At 42.8% G+C, this 20109-nt stretch overlaps 1 protein-coding gene across 2 annotated transcripts; it reads left to right on the top strand.

Annotated features, from left to right (window-relative positions):
- Positions 1-4519: 4519 nt before the first annotated feature.
- Positions 4520-19093, top strand: coq3 (coenzyme Q3 methyltransferase). Of its 2 annotated transcripts, none has more exons than XM_038977283.1 (6): positions 4520-4752; positions 12201-12338; positions 14100-14199; positions 16707-16958; positions 17689-17848; positions 18190-19093. In XM_038977283.1, exons 1-6 carry the CDS (start codon positions 4595-4597, stop codon positions 18384-18386), a joined length of 1005 nt encoding a protein of 334 aa, XP_038833211.1. In that variant the 5' UTR covers positions 4520-4594; the 3' UTR covers positions 18387-19093. The 2 variants fall into 2 exon arrangements, with proteins under 2 accessions (XP_038833211.1, XP_038833210.1); XM_038977282.1 differs by lacking the exon at positions 4520-4752 and adding an exon at positions 6552-6698.
- The last annotated feature ends 1016 nt before the right edge of the window (positions 19094-20109 follow it).

Genomic DNA, 20109 nt, shown 5'->3' with positions numbered 1-20109 from the left:
GAGGGAACAGATGTGGCCACTATGCAGAGTCCCCCTGTCATGACTTTAGTAAGCCGTGGGTAGACAGAGGCCTTGTTCTTCCACCAGCTCAGAGGATCTGCAGATCTTTGGAGAGGCTCCTCCAAATAGAATTGGACCTCCATTATGGCATCTGCTGAGGGATTCCTTCGTGCTGCATCCCCAGTTGCTCTCTCGTCAAACAGCAGACGTTTGTGGCACTACTGCTGGTGCTTCTGCTCCATCTGATCCCTCTTCCTGTTGCCCTGGTGCCTGAGCCAGCTGACTGCTGGGGCTGTCCCTCCCTGCTGCTGAGGTTATTCTTTGAAGAGCCTCCTCAATCGCTCTGGCATCACTGAAGGCTAACTTCTTAAACCTGGGGTCAAGTGCAGCGGTTTCTGATAGCACGTGATTATATTCCATTCTGTGGAACTTTCTGTCCATTGATGAACATAGGGTGTCCATCAACTCTGTCACATGTCTTGTGGTTACATTTGCTTCTCTCTGGCGGCTGCCCTAATTTATTTCAATTGACTGATTTCCTTATATGAACTGTAATTCAATAAAATAGTTGAAATTATTGCATGTTGCGTTTATATTTTTGTTCAGTACATATTACTGGCACAATTTCAGTTTTATGTTATGTATGAAATATAGAATAATGCAGTACACAAGACTGTTATATTAGCACGAAGGCCGACAGATGGGGATATTGAGTCATTTAATCTTACCGTCCAAAGGGAACATATGCAGTCGGCTATACATGTGTCCCCCGTGGACCGAGTTCATACATAAATCTTTCTCTATTCAGCTGAAACAAGATGAAACAACTATCGCCATCTGCAGGTGTTCGATTTAGTGTTATACACTATGTGGACACCTGCTTGTTGAACATCTCATTCCAAAATCATGGGCATTAATATGGAGTTGGTCCCCCCTTTGCTGCTATAACAGCCTCCACTCTTATGCAAAGGCTTTCCACTAGTCGTTGGAACATCCAGCCGAAGCTTGGCATTGCGCATGGTGATCTGCTGAAAACACTGCGTGAGGGTTGCAAAATAAATGTACACAAATTATTCAATCATTGCACTCACACGTGTCTGCGTAGCCAGGCAAAAAATAGAGCTTGGTTCTATTTGTGATACTTGACTCATTGCAAGTCCCGCCTCTCTCATCTCCTCATTGGTTCTTAGTAGCATATACCGTTGTGGGTGATTGAAAGATGAACTGAGGGCCATATTCCAGTCAAGTTGGTGGTGGTAATGTACCTTAAAGATGGTTGCCAACCGCCATTTTAAGTCCAAAGAAGAAGGAGGAAAGATGACTAGTAACGAACTCCCTTTACCCTTTTATCTGTGGATTAATTGTCGAAGTAGAGGACCTTGTGCATTTCAAGTAAAATAACAACCCAATGTTGAGATCCTAGGACAAATTAGCTAGCAACAGCAAGCTAGCTAAATTGCTATAAATGTTTAATGCTTTTCGACCTCTCCCCAAATTAATATAGTTGGTTCAGAGTTCGTTATGCGCGCCATGGTGCAAGGGGACAAGCGGTGGCTTTCTTCACTAGGCGAACCCGCTTTGCTGGGGAGCCGTTGTTGTAGTGATGGGCATTCCGGCTATTTTCAGTGAGCCGGCTCATTCAGCTCAGCTCATCAAAAAGAGCCAGCTCTTGGCTCCCAAACAGCTCTTTTATGTTTTTATGTTTTCTATTTTTTCAAGTCGAACAGTAATCATACTCTACCTTGACCACAATGTATTTAAAAATGCATTGGTTTGTTATGAAAAATAATGCTATTAAACATTTGCATTTAAAGTATACGTTTTTAATGTATATAAACAAAGTGCATATAAATCTAACCGCTCAAAACGAATACAATCTGAACAGCATAATAGAATATTGCACCATATCAAAGAAAAATAAATAACAATTTGCAAAACTGCAGCATCGCACAAATTGAAATAAATGTAAAAAAGCAGGATGCTATTACACATGTGCATTAAAGTATAACTTTTTTAATGTATATAAACAAAGTGCATATAAATGTAACAATTCAAAACGAATACAATTTGAACAACATAATAATAGAATATTACATCATATCAAAGAAAAATAAATAGCAATGTGCAAAACTGCAGCATCCCACTTAAAACATTAAACTGGTCCCTCTTTTCTCTCTCTTCTTTATTGCCATGTTATAACCAGCAGCACACAGCAATGCTGACCATATTTTTCTTTTATGAGAGATTTACATTCAGAAAGCTGCCTCACTTTCAAGCTGCCTCACTTTCGAGGGGCTGATGCGGTTTCTTCTCTCAGTAATTATTTGTCCCGTTTTTGAGAAGACCCTCTCAGAGGGAACGGATGTGGCCACTATGCAGAGTCTCCCTGTCATGACTTTAGTAAGCCGTGGGTAGACAGAGGCCTTGTTCTTCCACCAGCTCAGAGGATCTGCAGATCTTTGGAGGAGGGGCTCCTCCATAGGGTGTCCATCAACTCTGTCAGATGTCCTGTGGTTATATTTGCTTCTCTCTGGCGGCTGGCTGTGATTCGCTGCAGACCCTGACACAGGAGTATCATTTTTGAGGCTGTCACATAGCTGAAAAGAGAGAACAGTAACTTATTAGTTCAGGTTCATGTTTTGTCTACTGATACTACATTCTCATCTACTGCTCATATACATATATAATACTGGATTAAATAATGATGTAGTAATAACTGCTTACTGTACCTCTCTCCACTGATCTCCACAGTGACCTGCTCAAAGGATTCCAGGACTCTGCACACCTCCTCCACCACCTCTCATTCCTCTTGGGTCAGAGCATCAACAGGTGCATTGACAATGGCCAGGGTAGAGATGATGGCATCCTTTGACTCAAGAAACGGCTTCAACATATAAAATGTTGAATTCCACCTTCTAGTGCAGTCTTGTTAAGGCCTCAGCTCAGGCATTCCCATCTGGCGTTGTGTAGACTAGTTTTTCAGCACCTACTGTGCTCCTGTGGAAGTATTCCACAGCTGCTTTCATGGCTTTGGTTATGTTAGCTGCATTGTCGCTAACACAACAGACCACTTTTCCATCTACTTGCCATTCTCTTGCCATTCTCAACAGTTCCTCTGCCAAGTTCTCTGAGGTGTGTCTGTCGCTGAACTCAAAGCAGTCCAGAAGACAGCTAGACATCGAAAAATCTTCAATGAAGTGACATGTAAGAAGTGGTTACCCTTGATGTCCAGCAGTCAGTGGTAAGGCAAACTGCAGTAGCTTTTTGGACTCTTTCCCGCACTTAAGCCTGTGTGCTCTTGTACAGTTGTTGAATACGTGATTTTGAAAGGGTTTTCCTGCTTGGAATTGTGTACATTGAATTTAGACTATTGCTATAATTTCTAAAACCTCTGTCCTCCACCCACGAAAATGGCTGGAAATCGGTGACAATCATTTTGGCCTTGTTTTGCCTCAGACATAGACTTTGGCATAAACTGGTCCATAGAAGACTGCGTTGCTGTGGGTCGCGGAGTAGGCCTACTTGACTGAGTGGATACATCTCCACGTGTGGAGGTGCTGGCTCCACCACTATCACTAGCAGGCCCGCTAGTTTCTCGAAGCTCCACTACAACTAGCTTCACAGTTGGGTGCACAGTTCGCATATGCCGGTGTAGGTTGTGCGTAGAACCGGCTTTATATGAGATTTTGTTTTGGCAAATTCTACACTGTGCTCTAACATTGTCTACATGATTAAAATGCTACTGTGCTTCCGACACAGGGCCTTCCTCTCTCTCCTCAGCTGCTAAGTGTGTGACTGTGAGTGAGTTGGCTCGGCCCTCCCTCACGCATCTTTGGTTCATTGGTTGACATTGCGTGTCTGATTGACAGGAACAACAAGTGAGGCTGTTAGTCTGAGCAGACAGTCAGAACGAATGTGTGCGCTTGAACATTTAGGCCTATATTATTTTATTTATTTTTTCGTTCTTTGAATTAGTTAATTCTATTAATTTAAATCTTTTGATTATTCATACCTTAATTTTTTTTAAATGTTTATAAATAGATTCGGCTCTTTTGATATTCGAGCCGGCTCCCAACGTTCACCTTCGCGACCGACGCATCACTAGTTGATAATAACAGCACTTACAGTTGACCAGAGCAGCTCTAGCAGAGCAGACATTTGATGAATTTAATTGTTGGAAATGAGATTGCATGGCTGTGTGCTCGATTTTATACACCTGTCAGCAACGGGTGTGCCTGAAATAGCCGAATCCACTCATTTGAAGGGGTGTCCACATACTTTTGTATATATTGTGCATATGTTCAACACAACACCAATCATCAAAATGTATCACCGCCCCACCTTACTTTAGAACAGGCTACGTTACAGTTGTATTTAATCATTTATATATTACTGAACGCATAGTGTTGGCTTAATTGAGCTTTTATACAATATAATAATATGTAACTGGAGTAGATTGTGTCCGGAAACAGTAGCTAGTAGGAACTGTCTGCGCACAGCAGTGGTTCCACTCGAACAGTAAGAGAAGGAGTACACCACGGTCACATTGACCTGTCGATACCGAACAGAAATATACATGTAAAAAACAGACAACATGTATTCAAAGAAGTTTGGACGGTTCATCTTAGGGTTTTGTACCCGTTGTTTAACAAGTGTGGTGAATGACACTACAACTTCAGCTCGGACTTCAGTATGTAAACATCACACGCAGTTTCTGGAGCGTCGCTCTCAAATTGGTTTCGCGGTTGTGAGGTATGGTACACTTACATTTTAGTTTGCAGATGTGGTATGAGGGTCTTAGCGATTGCACATGTACTCAGTTTCTGTAACTAACTCCATGCTGACGGAAAATGGTTTCGTTCCAGGTAGTCTTTTTTGCAGCCGTGCTGAGCATCTCAGAAGGGCGCTGCATGGTTTTTCATCACTAGACTAGAAAGCAAACGGGGAGGGGCCTACGTGAATATAAACTCGTTTTCGTTGCGAAACGTTTTACTATTGTGTGCACTAATTATTACACCCCGGGGTTGTATTCAGAATTGTACGCATTAGCAAATCTGATTATTCCAAATGTTCTCCAGTGTTGTATGGACTGTTTAGTTGAGCTTCTGTGTGTGCCATGCATGTGCCCCCTCATTCTAGTTTTATGGCCCTACATAAACAAAAATAGTAAAACATTTCAAATGATTGAGTGACAAGTTTGCGCCAAATCTGTATCTCATAATGGACACCCACAGCGTGTGTGTGTGTGTGTGTGTGTGTGTAGGGTTTCTATAGGGGGTGATTCATGCCAGAATTAAGCCTCGTGAAGCTACTAATACCTCTCACCAAGTCCCCAAACGTCTTCCTAGTGCCATAAAATACTGCCATGAATTAACATGGACTGTCAATGGAGACAAGTTTGTTTCTAAGGCTTCAAACTGCCGACGTGTTCACATCACGTGACATGTACCATTTCATTTGTCATTTAGCAAAAATAGGGCTATCACCTCAATACAAAACTTATTAGGCTAGTTGATATCGCAGCCAGCCACCATTACTGTCTAGATATGCCTATTTCTCACCTCAATACAGACACAAGGGCTTCTTTGTTGGAGGTAGTCCTATTCAGAAACAAAAGGTAGCCTAGGTCTCTAGTGGCGCAGTCAAAACAACTCGGAAGTCGGCAATCTCTGACTTCCGACTTCAGTGTGTTCAAGACTTAATCAGGAGAATCCCATTGAATCAGGCTATTCATTTCAGTGCAGTTGCGTTGCTGCACATATCCTTAAACTAAACGGAAGGGAAAACACCCCAGCCTGTTCTGATCACAGATCATGATGAAGCCTGAACATTTCAGCTGTTTGTCATTGATTTAGCCCACAATCGCCTACAGATTTGATACACATGAAGACCTTTATTTAATCTGGATTTGACAAACAAAAGCCTGATTAGGATCCTTACTTTCCTCCACGTCATATTTGCTACCAATTAGGCTAAATGTATTCCTATTAATTTGCAAAGGCTTAACCATTGCGATTAATGTTATTTACCATCTTGTGCTTTTTATGAATTAACAGGCATCAGGGTAAAAAAATATATAATTTCAATGCCCCCTCCCCACACATCAATGTTACTTACCTTACAGATCACAAAGTCAGAAAATGTCCGTTCCATTCATATGCAAATACATTTGATTCGTACACTGGCTTGTCTGGCTGGCATGTTTTCATTTTAAACAGGCATCCCCTTATCTACACTGAAATAATATTTGTCCTCTATTATGATTTTTTAAAAACTCATAGCTCATTAGTACACCCTATTGGTTGAATATGTATATATATATATATTGTATGTCTTATAATACAACAATGTTGAACTAACAAATGCCAGCAAGGGATACGTTACAATTTACAATATTGTCCAGGCGCTGCTGCCCTCCGTTGTGTTTGCGGTGCTCGTGTTTTTAGCCAATCTGCTAATCACATTATGTGCCCAGTATGATAGTTTTCTTGCTCTTTCTTAGCAGATGACAACATGACAATAACAGTAGCTGATGTAATGAAAAGTTGGACGGTGGTTGGTAATGGAGGAAATCAGGTGGATCCACGTCTGGGTGTCAGGCAGAACCCCCTAGGTCCAGGAGAACAGGAGCAGAGTAAAGGGAACAGGGTAGGAGACAGACGTAAACAAGCAAACACACAGGTTGAAAGGATGATCAGGTATGTAAAAATACAGGTATTGAATGATTTCATTTAAATGTTTGATTAGACGTGCAATGATGTGAATGGCAGACCGAAAAGAAAGGATACCTGTCTAATTGTTTATGTCAGTGGGGTTGATGAGGGAGGTATGGGATGGTCCCTGGAAAAGATAAGAGAGGTGAGTTGTGAGAGAAACTCCAGGGTGGTGTCATGACCACTGGAGCCATACACTTTAACAGTACCTACCTGGATGTAGTTGAGGACTTGGTGGATTGTATATTCTTTAGGGTTAGGTTTTACTTAGCACTGCGTTCTCTCCCAGGTGCTTGGAAGGGCACAGATGACAGACCGGTAGGATTACAGTTCAGGTTGTTTAATGACGCTGATTCACAGAGCAGTAATGGCACAGTGTGCGGCTTGACAATTAAGTTAACTAAGAGTTTGTGTGGTTCTGAAAAGGGGGGAAATTAAATGCAATAGCAAGTGGCAGGTATAGGCTTAATACAACCTCCAATTACACAACCAATTGTAGCCATATTATTTATAGCTTTTCTGCTGCACAGGGCAATACAACCGAACAACATGGCTGAGACTTTACTAATGAATGATCAGAGGAGTGCAATTACACAGCAGTACAGAGCAGCACCATCATCCTTCGACATCTGCATGAACTTGAATGTATAATCCATCCACAAGGCTCATTGCTAACAAAATACCCACAATAAGTATACAGTATACATCCATATAACCACAGGGCATGTAAGACTAGACACTGAAATGCTAACGTTAAACGTCTGAAATGAGATGGCAGAAACAACGAGGTTAGCGAGCTTACAGTTGCTAGCTCGCGGTAGACCCGCTAATTAACATAACAAAGGAGTGCGTCCACCACACATGGATGATAAGAAATATGAACTCGCATTTCTGAAGGACGCACACTTTCTCTAGTGACTTCTTTCCTTCTCCTCAGAGATCGCCCAGCATGCTCTGCTCCACATCACCATTGGGCGGCGCTACAACTCTCCTATGTTGAACTAATATTTACTCTCGATAGTCTTTCGTACACTGGAAGTGGGTGTTACTTAATGTGACCCAGTGGTTAGCCTTGCGATGGACTATTTGGAGAAACCCTGGGCCAGTGTTGGTACGGCTGACAGCATGGCGATGCTGCCCACCACGAGGCGGCAAACGCAAATGGTTATCATCAGAGATTTTTAAATTCACCTTAACGGACGGTGACCCCAGCTAGGAGCACCAAGCTTTCCCAGGTCTCGCCTTCCTTTTGGCCTTCTTCCAAGCCAAGTCATTCGCCCGGAAGTCGAGGCCCTTGGTCCCCATGATTTTTCTCCGGTGGCTCTCCTTTTTCTCATGCGCCCTGTCCATGTTCAGTCTCTCCTTGATTGATAATAGAAATAAATCCAATTTATATTTCATATTATTACAAATACATCTCTTATATCTTTTGGAAGGCCAGAAAATAAATGAACAGCGGACAATCATTTTTTCCTGGCCAAAAACCTGACATCAAAACTTCCAGACCGTGCTGAAGGTGGTCTTCGAAGACGTTCTGATCTGGTTCAACAACTTCCACCACATCAGGTGGAGTATCAGTGACCTCAAAGTACGTTATACAAAAACGGCAATAGAAAAACACTAAGTCAATCACACATTTTTATACTACAGTATATGCAATAATGTTATATTACAATTGCATTGTTTACGTCAGTAAACTGCTGCGGCTCCCCTCCATACAGCAGGCGATAGGGTGAATACTCTGGAGGCCTGGACACTGCTGTGTTGTGTGCAAAGATAATTACCTTCAGATTGTCCTTCCACCATTCCTGGTACCCGTCAAGGGACTTGCCCATGGCAGTCCCGTTGGTCCGTCCATCCAAACGTGGAGTCACCATACAACTACACATTAACATTATATATAACTCGCTCTACTATCAGTGTCAATTTTGAAAAACTCTAAATTACTGGATGCCTATGGGAAACAATGCAAACAACCATTACATTATTAACCAGTAACATGTAAGCTGACATTGACTAAAACTAACTAGGCTAGAGCTAACTAGCACTTAGCCAAGCTAAATTTGGTTTGCATCAAGCTAGCGAACTGTTAAACGCTACTTTCGTACAAATATTAAAACGATCAATTTTTTTTCGTGACATCCTATATTTACATATATTACCTAAAGTAAACTGAGCCTTTGTTCATAGAAAATAAAACCAATTTGATCTAAAACTTTGGGGGGGAAATGTACAGAAAGTTTGGACGCCATGTTAATCCCTTCTCGTTCATGTAAACCATTAACAACCTAGCCTAACTCCATTAACTTACTTACAATGGGGAAAATACCAACCAGTTTTTCACTCAGTTAAAACTGCCTTCAATTGCCTTCAAACTCATGGACTATGTAATTAACCATGTTGCACTTTTGCACATTACATACCTGAATTAATAGGGTAAAATGATGAGACGGAGAAACGTTAGTTTTCAGAACTAGTCATTCTCCAAGAATGAAGAAGAAATGTCTAAGTTCTCACTAACGCACTTCATTGACGTCACAGCTCCCTTAGCGGCAGTAATTATATACATACATTAAATTTAAATACCTGGGAAGTAAAATAATTTTCAAATAAACCAAATTTGCCTTAACACAGTAGACCTAAATATTTCCTAACGATATCACTATTTAAATATAGCCTACTTACTCCTCAGTTGGATTAAGGACTCATCGTCTCTAAGGAAACACACTCAAATCTCTTCTGCCACTAGTCTGTGTTGCCACCTAGCTCTCAAATACCGTGCCAGGTTCTCACTCTATGAACGGTCACTGCTATCCGGATTCCTTGGGACGTCCTTACCCTGAACCCTAAACTAACACTAAATTTAACTATTTTATACATTTATACTTTATCGAGGTAGGGACATCCCAAGGATCCCGAATAGCAGCTATGAACTCCTCTATTTGACTGAAAGCCATGGACACAACTCTTATTGGTTGTCTGATGTAGGCTACTGGGAACTGTTAACAACAGTCTGATTGGCTAACAACATTTAGATCTGTATACAGCGAGATAAGATAACATACCATGCCATGAGGTGTTGAAGGAAAGACAAATTACCTATAGATTGGACATAATAATTTCTAGGCCATTAGCAATAATAGGAAATACACAAGCCGTAGGCTACACTATAGTTCAAGGTGGCTACGTCGGAATGTCTGCTTGTACAGAAAAAGTGTAAGTTTCTAACATTTATGGTTGAGATTTAATTAATATAAATATAAACTATGCACATTATGACTTTCATTAACACGCAACTCAGGCGTCACGCAGACTTTAGTAAGGCGTTGGTGTCATGTCAGTCAGACGTTCAATGCTAGGCCACACGGTAGCCTAGGCTTATATATGTCTCTTATCACCCCCCATAGGTTTCCATAAAAAGCGCTTCTCATCTGTGGTAGGCTAAGTGAATAACGTGATACGCCTCCGCCTGTAATTTTTGATTTGTAAGGGTTTTTGTCAAGTTTACCATTGAAGCTGCTTCACTCAACTCTGCCTCACGCTCCACCACTACAGAGTTTAGTTAGCTTCTTAGCTAGCTGTTAAAAGGTTGTGTTATTAGCCTTAGCCTATTTGGCCAGCTCAAACCAACTGATCTGCCACGATGGGTATCAGAAATTGGCGTTTGCCAAAGTACCCAAACAAAGCCAAAAGGAGAAGGAGAGCGATGAGCAGCAGCGTCAACCACCGAGGACGCCGCCAAGCCTAGCGGCGATGATGCTGTCGAGCTCCAGCTAGCTGCGCATGCAGAGCTTAAACAACCTTCCACAAGCTCCACCAGGATAACGGCTCCACAGCCCCGCCACCGCCGACTGTTCCTGACGATCTTGGAACAGAGTAGCCAGCCCAGGTTAACTTAGAATCCCACCCTTGCTCCAGGGTTTATATCCAAAAACATTCATTTAATAGCAACTGGTTCATAGGAAGAGAGTGTCTGGTATACTCGGTTACTGCACATGCGGCATTTTGTTTCCTATGTCGAAAGTTCTATGTTGTGTCCAATGCTAACGCAGACAAAGCCTTCACCCAAGCTGGGTATTCTGACCGGTAGCATGCTATTGATAGTACCAAATGATCAGACACTGCTCGCCCAAATATTTATATATTCTTAATTCCGTTCCTTTACCTTAGATGTGTATATTGTTGTGAAATTGTTAGATATTACTTGTTAGATATTCATGCACTGTCGGAGCTAGAAACACAAGAATTTCGCTACACCCGCAATAACATCGGCTAAACATGTGACAAAATAAGATTTGATTTGATTTGCTAGGCACGCATCAATCAAAGAGCATTTGAAATGCACTGTGAAAAGAAACAAGTTTGAAGTGCTATGGGAACATTAGCGTCCACACTTGTTAATGACAGGCAGCTGGCAAGAAATCACCCAATTTTGGCATTGTGGACATCATTGACTTAATTTAAACCAGTAACCACTGAGGGGGACATTGGACATGATCGAGTCGAGAGGGGGGAGGGGTGGTGGCAGTGGACTTTTTCTGTCTATGATGGAATATATTCTACGAAAAGACAAGGAGTTTAGCACCATAACCCACAACGCTACATACATGTCACACAATATTCAACATTTAAATCATAGGGCTCATGAGTGGAGTGTCCACAGCTGGTTCCACTTTGACAAATGTGTTCAGTCAGCACAGAAGAAGCATGCTACTCACTAGGAAAGCTCAGCTAATCCAACTGGCATTAGAGGGGGAAGATTTCGGGGAGAATGGAATGATCGATTACTCAAGGAGTTCCACAGAGCGTCACAGAGGCTGCAACTTCTGAAAAGGTAACAAACGATCTGGCTGGTTGGTTTCAATCAAAATCTTGGTTGTATAGCCAGTGGCATCATTTCAGAAAATAGGTTTTCGGCTGTCTTTCTGTAGTGTGTAGGGCGCTGTCCATGGTGCTGATAGAGCGCGGCGGAGATTTCTCGCCTACCTGTCACTTCTTTCAGCATTTAATTTGCATTATTTTGGTAAGACATTCACATGGGCTGTTTGTAATGGATGAATTACTCTATCTTGTAGCCTATATTCATGACCAAAATAGCCTTGTTTAAGTGTGTAGGGCACTGTCTATTGTGCTGCTACATTGCAGAGGAGATGGGCTACAGATTTCGCACCAACCTGTCACTTCAAAAGCACTCAAAGGTCTCTGTCTCAGCATTTTAACTTCATGTTTAATTTAGTATAGCGTAATATAAGCAGAATTCAATATAATTTCAATGCATGAGCCCCCCCCCCCCAAAATAGTTCGCCCTCACTGCTCCCTTAGTCAATTTATCCTGCCGTTGCGCCCGGTGTGTGCACTAATGAATATATGACTCAGCCAATGTGAGCTCTACGCTGTGTGGCTGCAACAGAGACGACCTGGGACGTCCCCGATGTCTAATACATGTCAGTATTTGAGTAGCTGATGACAACTGTTTTGCATCTGCAGGTTTCGCGCCGCCTCCAAGACCACTGTGGACCCAAATGAGGTGAAGAGGTTCCAGCTTCTCGCCAACAAGTGGTGGAACGAGCAGGGAGACTTTGCAGCCCTCCACTCAATGAACGACCTCAGGGTGCCTTTCATACGGTGCGCGTGTGTATGCCTAGTGGTTTATTCACCCCCATTATTCACGCCATTGCATATTAAAGATGCCACAATCATCCAGTGTCTTGGGGCTACTTTAGACGTAGAATCTATGTCGGAGCCAGTTACAAATCTTCACGGATCCACCTGTACCCGAATACTCGGGGTCTGGATTCATAATTCGAAATAATGTCATGGGTCGGCTCTGATATTATTGTCACGGGTCTATGGTATGTGTAATTTGAACTGACTTGTCCGGAAGAGCCCATACAGATCCAAACACAACTGCTGTAGTAGAGAGCGAGAGAGAGAGAGCGCAATTTGTTAAATTATGCTAATGCTCTAGCTTTTCACGAGAGTGGAGAGTGGCGCGTGTAGCTTGTTGTTGGCCAATTCTAAATCATTCAAAGCTGCAATTAGCTACAGTCATAGAGCCTCGATCTGTGTGTGGCAAAAGTTAGGAGATATCTAATCAATGGAAGATGTTATTTGTAACTGTAGGATTAGAAAGCCCATGCACTGTGCATGCACTGCAGCCACAGTTAGCCTCGTAACTTTTTATTTTATTTAAGATCTCGTACAACGCTGTGTACTGCTCCCTTCACAGAACAGCGCAAACTGGCTCTAACCAGAATAGAAAGAGGAGTGGGAGGCCCCGGTGCACAACTGAGCCAGAGGACAAGTACATTAATGTCTAGTTTGAGAAACAGACGCCTCACAAGTCCTCAGCTGGCAGCTTCATTAAATAGTACCCGCAAAACACGAGTCTCAACGTCAACAGCGAAGAGGCGACTCCGGGATGCTGGCCTTCTGTGACCACTGGTCACTCTGACAGAGCTCCAGAGTTCCTCTATGGAGATGGGAGAACCTTCCAGAAGGACAACCTTCCAGAAGGACAACCATCTCTGCAGCACTCCACCAATCAGGCCTTTTATGGTAGAGTGGCCAGACGTAAGCCACTCCTCAGTAAAACCAAGATTTGAGCTCTTTGGTCTGAATGCCAAGGGTCAGGTCTGGAGGAAACCTGGCACTGTCCCTACGGTGAAGCGTGGTGGTGGCAGCATCATGCTGTGGGGAAGTTTTTCAGCGACAGGGACTAGGAGACTAGTCAGGATCCAGGGAAATATGAACAGAGCAAAGTACAGAGAGATCCTTGATGAAAACCTGCTCCAGAGGGCTCAGGACCTCAGACTGGGGCGAAGGTTCACCTTCCAACAGGACAACGACCCTAAGCACACAGCCAAGACGACGCAGGAGTGGCTTCGGGACAAGACTCTGAATGTCTTTGAGTGGCCCACAAGAGCTTGGACTTGAACCCGATCTAACATCTCTGGAGAGACCTGAAAATAACTGTGCAGCGACGCTCCCCATCTAACCTGACAGAGCTTGAGAGGATCTGCAGAGAAGAATGGGAGAAACTCCCCAAATACAGGTGTGCCAAGCTTGTAGCGTCATACCCAACAAGACTTGATGCTGTAATCGCTGCCAAAGGTGCTTCAACAAACTGAGTAAATGGTCTGAATACTTATGTAAATGTGATCTGTTTTTAATTTCTGAAAACCTGTTTTTGCTTTGCCATTATGGGGTATTTTGTGTAGATTGATGAGTAACAATTTAATCAAGTTCAGAATAAAGCTGTAACGTAACAAAATGTGCAAAAGTCAAGGGGTCTGAATACTTTCTGAATGCACTGTGTGGCTCTGGGGATGGGGTGGAAAGAGTGGTTGTGTGTTTTCATAGTGTGACCTCTGACCTCTATTTCAGGGATAATCTGTTGAACGCACATGGCGGGCGGCAGCCGGGGAAACCCCTGGCTGGGCTCAGAATACTGGACGTAGGCTGTGGCGGGGGGCTGCTCACTGAGGTAAAATGTGTGTCTTTTTTTGTGTGTGTATGAATGAGATAGATATGCAGTCTGATGCTGCTGTGGACAGACTCCTATCCCTATACGCCTGCTTGGAAATTCCAATTGTTTGAATTGCAGGCTATCAAATCAGATGTAGCTTCACTTTGAATGTAGCCTGTGCAGTACAATTCTGCTTGTGATGCAAGCCTTTTCCTTGCTCTACTTGCTCTACCAGTTGCTAATAATATGTTTAAATGTCAACTACATTCATATTTCCTTTCAATTTGACTGGTCAGGGTTTGGTGGAAAGGACAGTTGGTTGTTTGTGCTTGTTAGTTTTTTGATAACTTTGTTTCCTTGCTCTTATTTGAAGTGAACACATACCAGCAGTTTGGTTTGATTTGAGGAGACAACTTCAGGTCTGATATAGCTCTCTATCACACACACATACAGACAGAGACACACACACAGTCTGTTAGACTTTAGACTGTACGAGTCTGTCTCAGAGAATCGTGTCGTTAGGGAAATTCCCTTCAGAAGAGATCAGCTGTGGAAGGATGAAGATTGGCTGCGGGTGAGCAGGCAGCGCTACGCTGTAAACACACGTGCCAACGCCATACACACATTTAGCCAGAAGGGGGCGCTGCGTCTCAGGGACTTTCATCAACTCCTCAAATTCTCTATATCGAAATTGCTCCCAATTCCCACCGGCCACCTCTCCCTCCCCCTCTACCTTCCTTCCAGCACTTCACTCACCAAACAGACTGTTAGTGTTCTTTCAAGGGTCAGGCATTCATAATTCTATTGTAGAATCCATATGTATAAACTCACTTTCGCTCTCTCTCTGCCGTGGCGTCATTCTATCACGTCGCTCTATAGACGGACAGTGTTCTTTTAAGGGCCAAGTATTCATCATTTTATTCTGGAACCATTAGAATCCAATTAGTGCCTTCAGAAAGTATTCACACCCCTTGACTTTTTCAAAAATGTTGTGTATAAAAATGGATTCAATTGAGACTGTGTCACTGATATACACACAATACCCCATCATGAATTTAGTTTTCATTTTTTACAAATGTATTAAATTCAAAGATGTAATGTCTTTTATGGCAACTAAATAAGTACAGGAGTAAAAATGTGCATAACAAGTCACATGATAATTCTCAGACTCTGTGTGCAATAATAGTGTTTAACATGATTTTTGAATGACTACCCCGTCCTCTGTACCCCACACACACACACACACAATTATCTGTAAGGTCCCTCAGTCGAGACGTGAATTTCAAGCACAGATTCAACCACAGAGACCAGGGAGGATAACCAATGACTCGCAAAGAAGGGCACCCATTGGTAGATAGGGTGTAAATAAATTTAAAAAGCAGACACTGAATATCCCTTTGAGCATGGTGAAGTGATTAATTACACTTTGGATGGTGTATCAATACACCCAGTCACTACAAAGATACAGGTGTCCTTCCTGACTCAGTTGCCGAAGAGGAATAAAACTGCTCAGGGATTTCACCATGAGGCCAATGATTTTAATGGCTGTGATAGGTGAAAACTGAGGATGGATCAACAACATTGTAGTTACTCCACACTACTAACCTCAATGACGGAGTGAAAAGAAGGAAGCCTGTACGGAATAAAAATATTGCATCCTGTTTGCAATAAGGCACTAAAATACTGCAAAAAAAGAGGGTGAGGAAGAAGAGTAGCAGAAGTGGCAAAGAAATGTACTTTTTGTCCAGAATACAAAGTGTTATGTTTGGGGCAAACACATCACTGAGTACCACTCTTCATATGTTCAAGCATGGTGGTGGCTGCATCATGTTATGGGTATGCTTGTCATCGGCAAAGACTAGGGAGTTATTTAGGATGAAAAGAAATGGAATAGAGCTAAGCACAGGCAAAATTGTAGAGGAAAATCCTGGTTCAGTCTGCTTTCCACCAGACACTGGGAGACACATGTACCTTTTCAGCAGGACAATAACCTAAAACACAAGGCAAAATATACACTGGAGTTGCTTACCAAGATGACATTGAATTTTCCTGAGTGGCATAGTTACAGTTTTGACTTAAATCAGCTTGAAAATCAAAGGCAAGACATGAAAATCGCTGTCTAGCAATAATCAACAACCAGCTTGACAGAGCTTGAATCATTTTAAAAGAATGGGCAAATATTTTCCCAATCCCGGTATGCACAAAAACACTCACAGCTGTAATTGCTGCCAAAGTTATTTTCTAACATGTATTGACTCAGGGGGTTTAATACTTATTTAATCAAGATATATTAGTGTGTTACTTTTCATAAACATCTTTAAAAATTGTATCATTTTTATTCCACTTTGACATAACAGGGTATTGTGTGTAGGGATCATTGACACAATTTGACAATTAAATACATTTTAATCCCACTTTGTAACATAACAAAATGTGTAAAAAGTCAAGGTGTGTGAACTTTCTGAAGGCACTGTATGTATAAACTCACTTCCTCTACCCTCCCTCCCTCTCTCCCAACCTCCCAGCCCTTGGGTAGACTGGGGGCAGATGTGCTAGGCATTGACCCGGTGGCAGACAGTATTGGGACAGAGGAGGTACATGCGTGGCATGATCCAGACCTGCGTGGCAATGTGCGTTACCGTGCCAACACTCTGGAGGAGCTCTCTGAAAAGGGGGGGCAGGGAGCGGGGCAGTTTGATGCGGTGGTGGCCTCTGAGGTGGTGGAACATCTGGCTGACCTGGAAACCTTCACACTCTGCTGCAACCAGGTGCTCAAGGTGGGTCATGTGACTCGTTCCACATTTGATGTGTGATGTGGCCGTGTGACTACTCTCTGAGAGAACAGTCACTTCATTGAGGTATCCGTGGTGTGTGTGTGAGTGATTTGTACTATCGACTGTATCTTTTAGGTTGACCTCTGTATCGGTCCGAGGGCCAGATGCCTCCAATCTCATGGGTCAGTGTGTTGCAGGACAAATGAGTTGAGCGAGCCCAAATCTTCCTATTCTCCTCTAATACCATTGCATCCAGATTCTCACTCTGTCCGGCCCAAATCTTTCACCCACTCTTTTAATACCGACCATCAAAAATATAATTTGCTCTGTACAATGTCATGTTTAAAATAGCTTCGTTGGTTGAGATGTAAACCAGCTCTTATCTCTCCTTGTAACAGTTGTGTGTACAGTCTCTGATGTGTTAGATGAAGCATTCAAAGCCTGTCCCCTTTACCTGATCTTTCAGTAGTTTTTTTTCTATTGAATTCTTATCTGTCAAACTTGTGTCACTGCCACTCAATTGACAACAATAGCGCCACCCGAAGCGACTCACATCTGTTGGGTCACATTCATTAGTGTACACAACAACAACAACAACAAAAAAACATTTTTGCAACGGGAAAAGGAAAACGAGCATTTCTTATTGGACCAGGTACTGGTCCAGGTAGTCTCTTCTGGTTTGGTGCCTAATGAACACAACCATGGGTTGTAACGGTCTCCCTCCTGTGTGCAGCCAGGAGGCTCCCTCTTCATCACCACCATCAACAAGACCCAGCTGTCGTACGCCCTGGCCATCGTGGCAGCAGAGGAGGTGCTACGCATCGTGCCCAGCGGAACCCATGACTGGGATAAGTTTGTCAGCCCCGTGGAGCTGGAGCGCCTGCTGGAGTCCAGTGAGTCTGCCTGCTCTTCCTTCACATGCTGCTACTCCTCTTCCTCACTCTCCTCTTAGCTCTTTCTACTGTTCCTTTGGTCTTTTACTATTGTGCTGGTGCCTCTTTTTTTGAAGGCATACTGGTGTCTTTGTTTGGCTCATTCTTTCGTTCTCACTTTCCAATAGGAGGTTGTGTGTGACCCTCTGTCTCTCGCTCTCTTTCTCTAATCCATTCTCTCGCTTTCTGTCTTTTCAATTGTCCCGTTCTCTTATTTCTCATCCTCTCTTTCTCACCCATTCTTTCCCGATCCCTCTCTTTTTCTGTCTGACCTATTCCTCTCTATCTCCACTCTGTCCCAGATGGTTTCCATGTGGAGTCTATCCGAGGGATGCTGTATAACCCTTTGTCACGGGCCTGGAGCTGGACAGAGAGCACCAGCATCAACTACGCCCTGCACGCGGTCAAACTCGAGAAGGAACCGAACTCCGACGAGGACGACCCCGAAGACCCCACCGTGGTAGTTGCCCAAGCTAAGGCCAGACGCTGGTACAACTGACCGTGGAAGAGCGAGTGGTCATACGCGGTCAGCTGCAGCACAGATCTTCTGATCTCTGAAAGGAAAGGCAACGGACCTAAAAAACAAAGCTATTGAAGGTTATAGTTCAGTGCTTGATACAAGTGCATGGTGTTTTCTTTCAGCCAGGCCATGATTGTTCTGTGAGTTCAAGCATAATGAGGCACACCCGGTTTGAACAGGAAGTACATGTCTACAATGTGTCCAGTGCACTCTAGTCTACCTCCAGTGACACAAGCGCTCGCCCACGAAGCCGCTGGAGTGCGCAACACTTCTTGCGCAGTAAGGATTTTGGATGTATAAGCCTTCTTATTGAATATCTATATTTCAATATTTCAAGAAAAGGTTAATCTGCAGGAAGCTATAATAAACGGATCATTGAATACGATTTCAGAACTACTATGAATCAGTTGGAAAGCGTTTATGAGGTGCGATGTTTATTTCAAACCGAACCTTTTGGGAAAAGCAGAGCGCACGGATGCAGGCGGCACTGGGTTGGCACCAATTATTTATATATATGCTGACTGATAGGCCCTTATCATTGTAAAAAATATTTAGGAATCCATAGAAATGCATTTATTAATGTCTACATTCGTTTTTGCCACATGTATTCTATTACAGACACCTTAATGCATACATTTAAATTGTATTATGTGGGCTGAACATTAAAAAATATATTAAAATATATATATATATCTTCCAAGTATCATTTTTTGAGATGACTAATGTTACTGTCCCCACTACAACAACAAAATACTTAAATACATGTCATTTTGTTCTTAACATTTAATTGAAATACTGTAGAATTCCATTCATTCCTATGGAGGACTGCTCCTGCTGGGGAGTGCCAATATGGCCGACCGTTGGCTTCAAAGCCTATCAATGGCCAATACATAGCATTCAACAATCCAGGGTTTATGTACATCGTTGGTCGGCACGAGCTCAAGACTGAGGGATACCAGTAATGTAACTGACTTTACATGATATAATCCTTACGAAAGCGCGAACCGTTTTTCAAGCTAAATTGTTTCGCAATATTAGGTATGGCCCAAACAATCACAACAGAAATCACATTGATCGGATGTATTCTCCAAGATGAATGCCTTTTTACACTTCCCGAAGTTACTGCAGAGTGAGTTTAACCGACTATAGCTAAAGTAGTCGAAAGCATGCACCTGCTATGCAAGCATATTGTTGTTGAACATGCACCAGTCGTTATAGCACTCGAAGAGTGTGTTGTGCAGTCAATAGTGGCTAAATACTAAGCCTACTGTATATAGGTTGGTCCATGCAAATACAGTTGGCCAAGTAAATGTTGCTATGGAGATAATGCAGGACTTAGTGGAAATGAATAGTGAAATTCCCCATATAACATTGCTCCAAGAAAACAAACACAATTGCTTAATCCATTTCATTGGCATTTAGAAATCAATATACCAAAATAAAATGTGTAATTTGCAAATGTTTTATCGTCATGATATAAGGCCTGGCCTATTGCCATATATTGTGTGGTGGTTTTGTTGTCGCTGAGGCTCAGATGTGAGGGGAGCGCTCACCGTCTGCCACTCGTTTCCATTGGAACAGACAAAGGCTCCGAGGACTGGCGGAGGATGCCGAGCTCAGGCAGGAAGATGTCTATTTCTAATGTTTGGAAGATTAAATAGCATATCGCCATGCAGCATAGGACTGTTGTGACATATTGATG

Source organism: Salvelinus namaycush, chromosome 37, assembly GCF_016432855.1.
Source record: "Salvelinus namaycush isolate Seneca chromosome 37, SaNama_1.0, whole genome shotgun sequence".
NCBI classification, from domain to species: Eukaryota; Metazoa; Chordata; class Actinopteri; order Salmoniformes; family Salmonidae; genus Salvelinus; species Salvelinus namaycush.
Note: the sequence above shows the minus strand (reverse complement) of the source record. Positions and strands in the feature narration are given on the sequence as shown.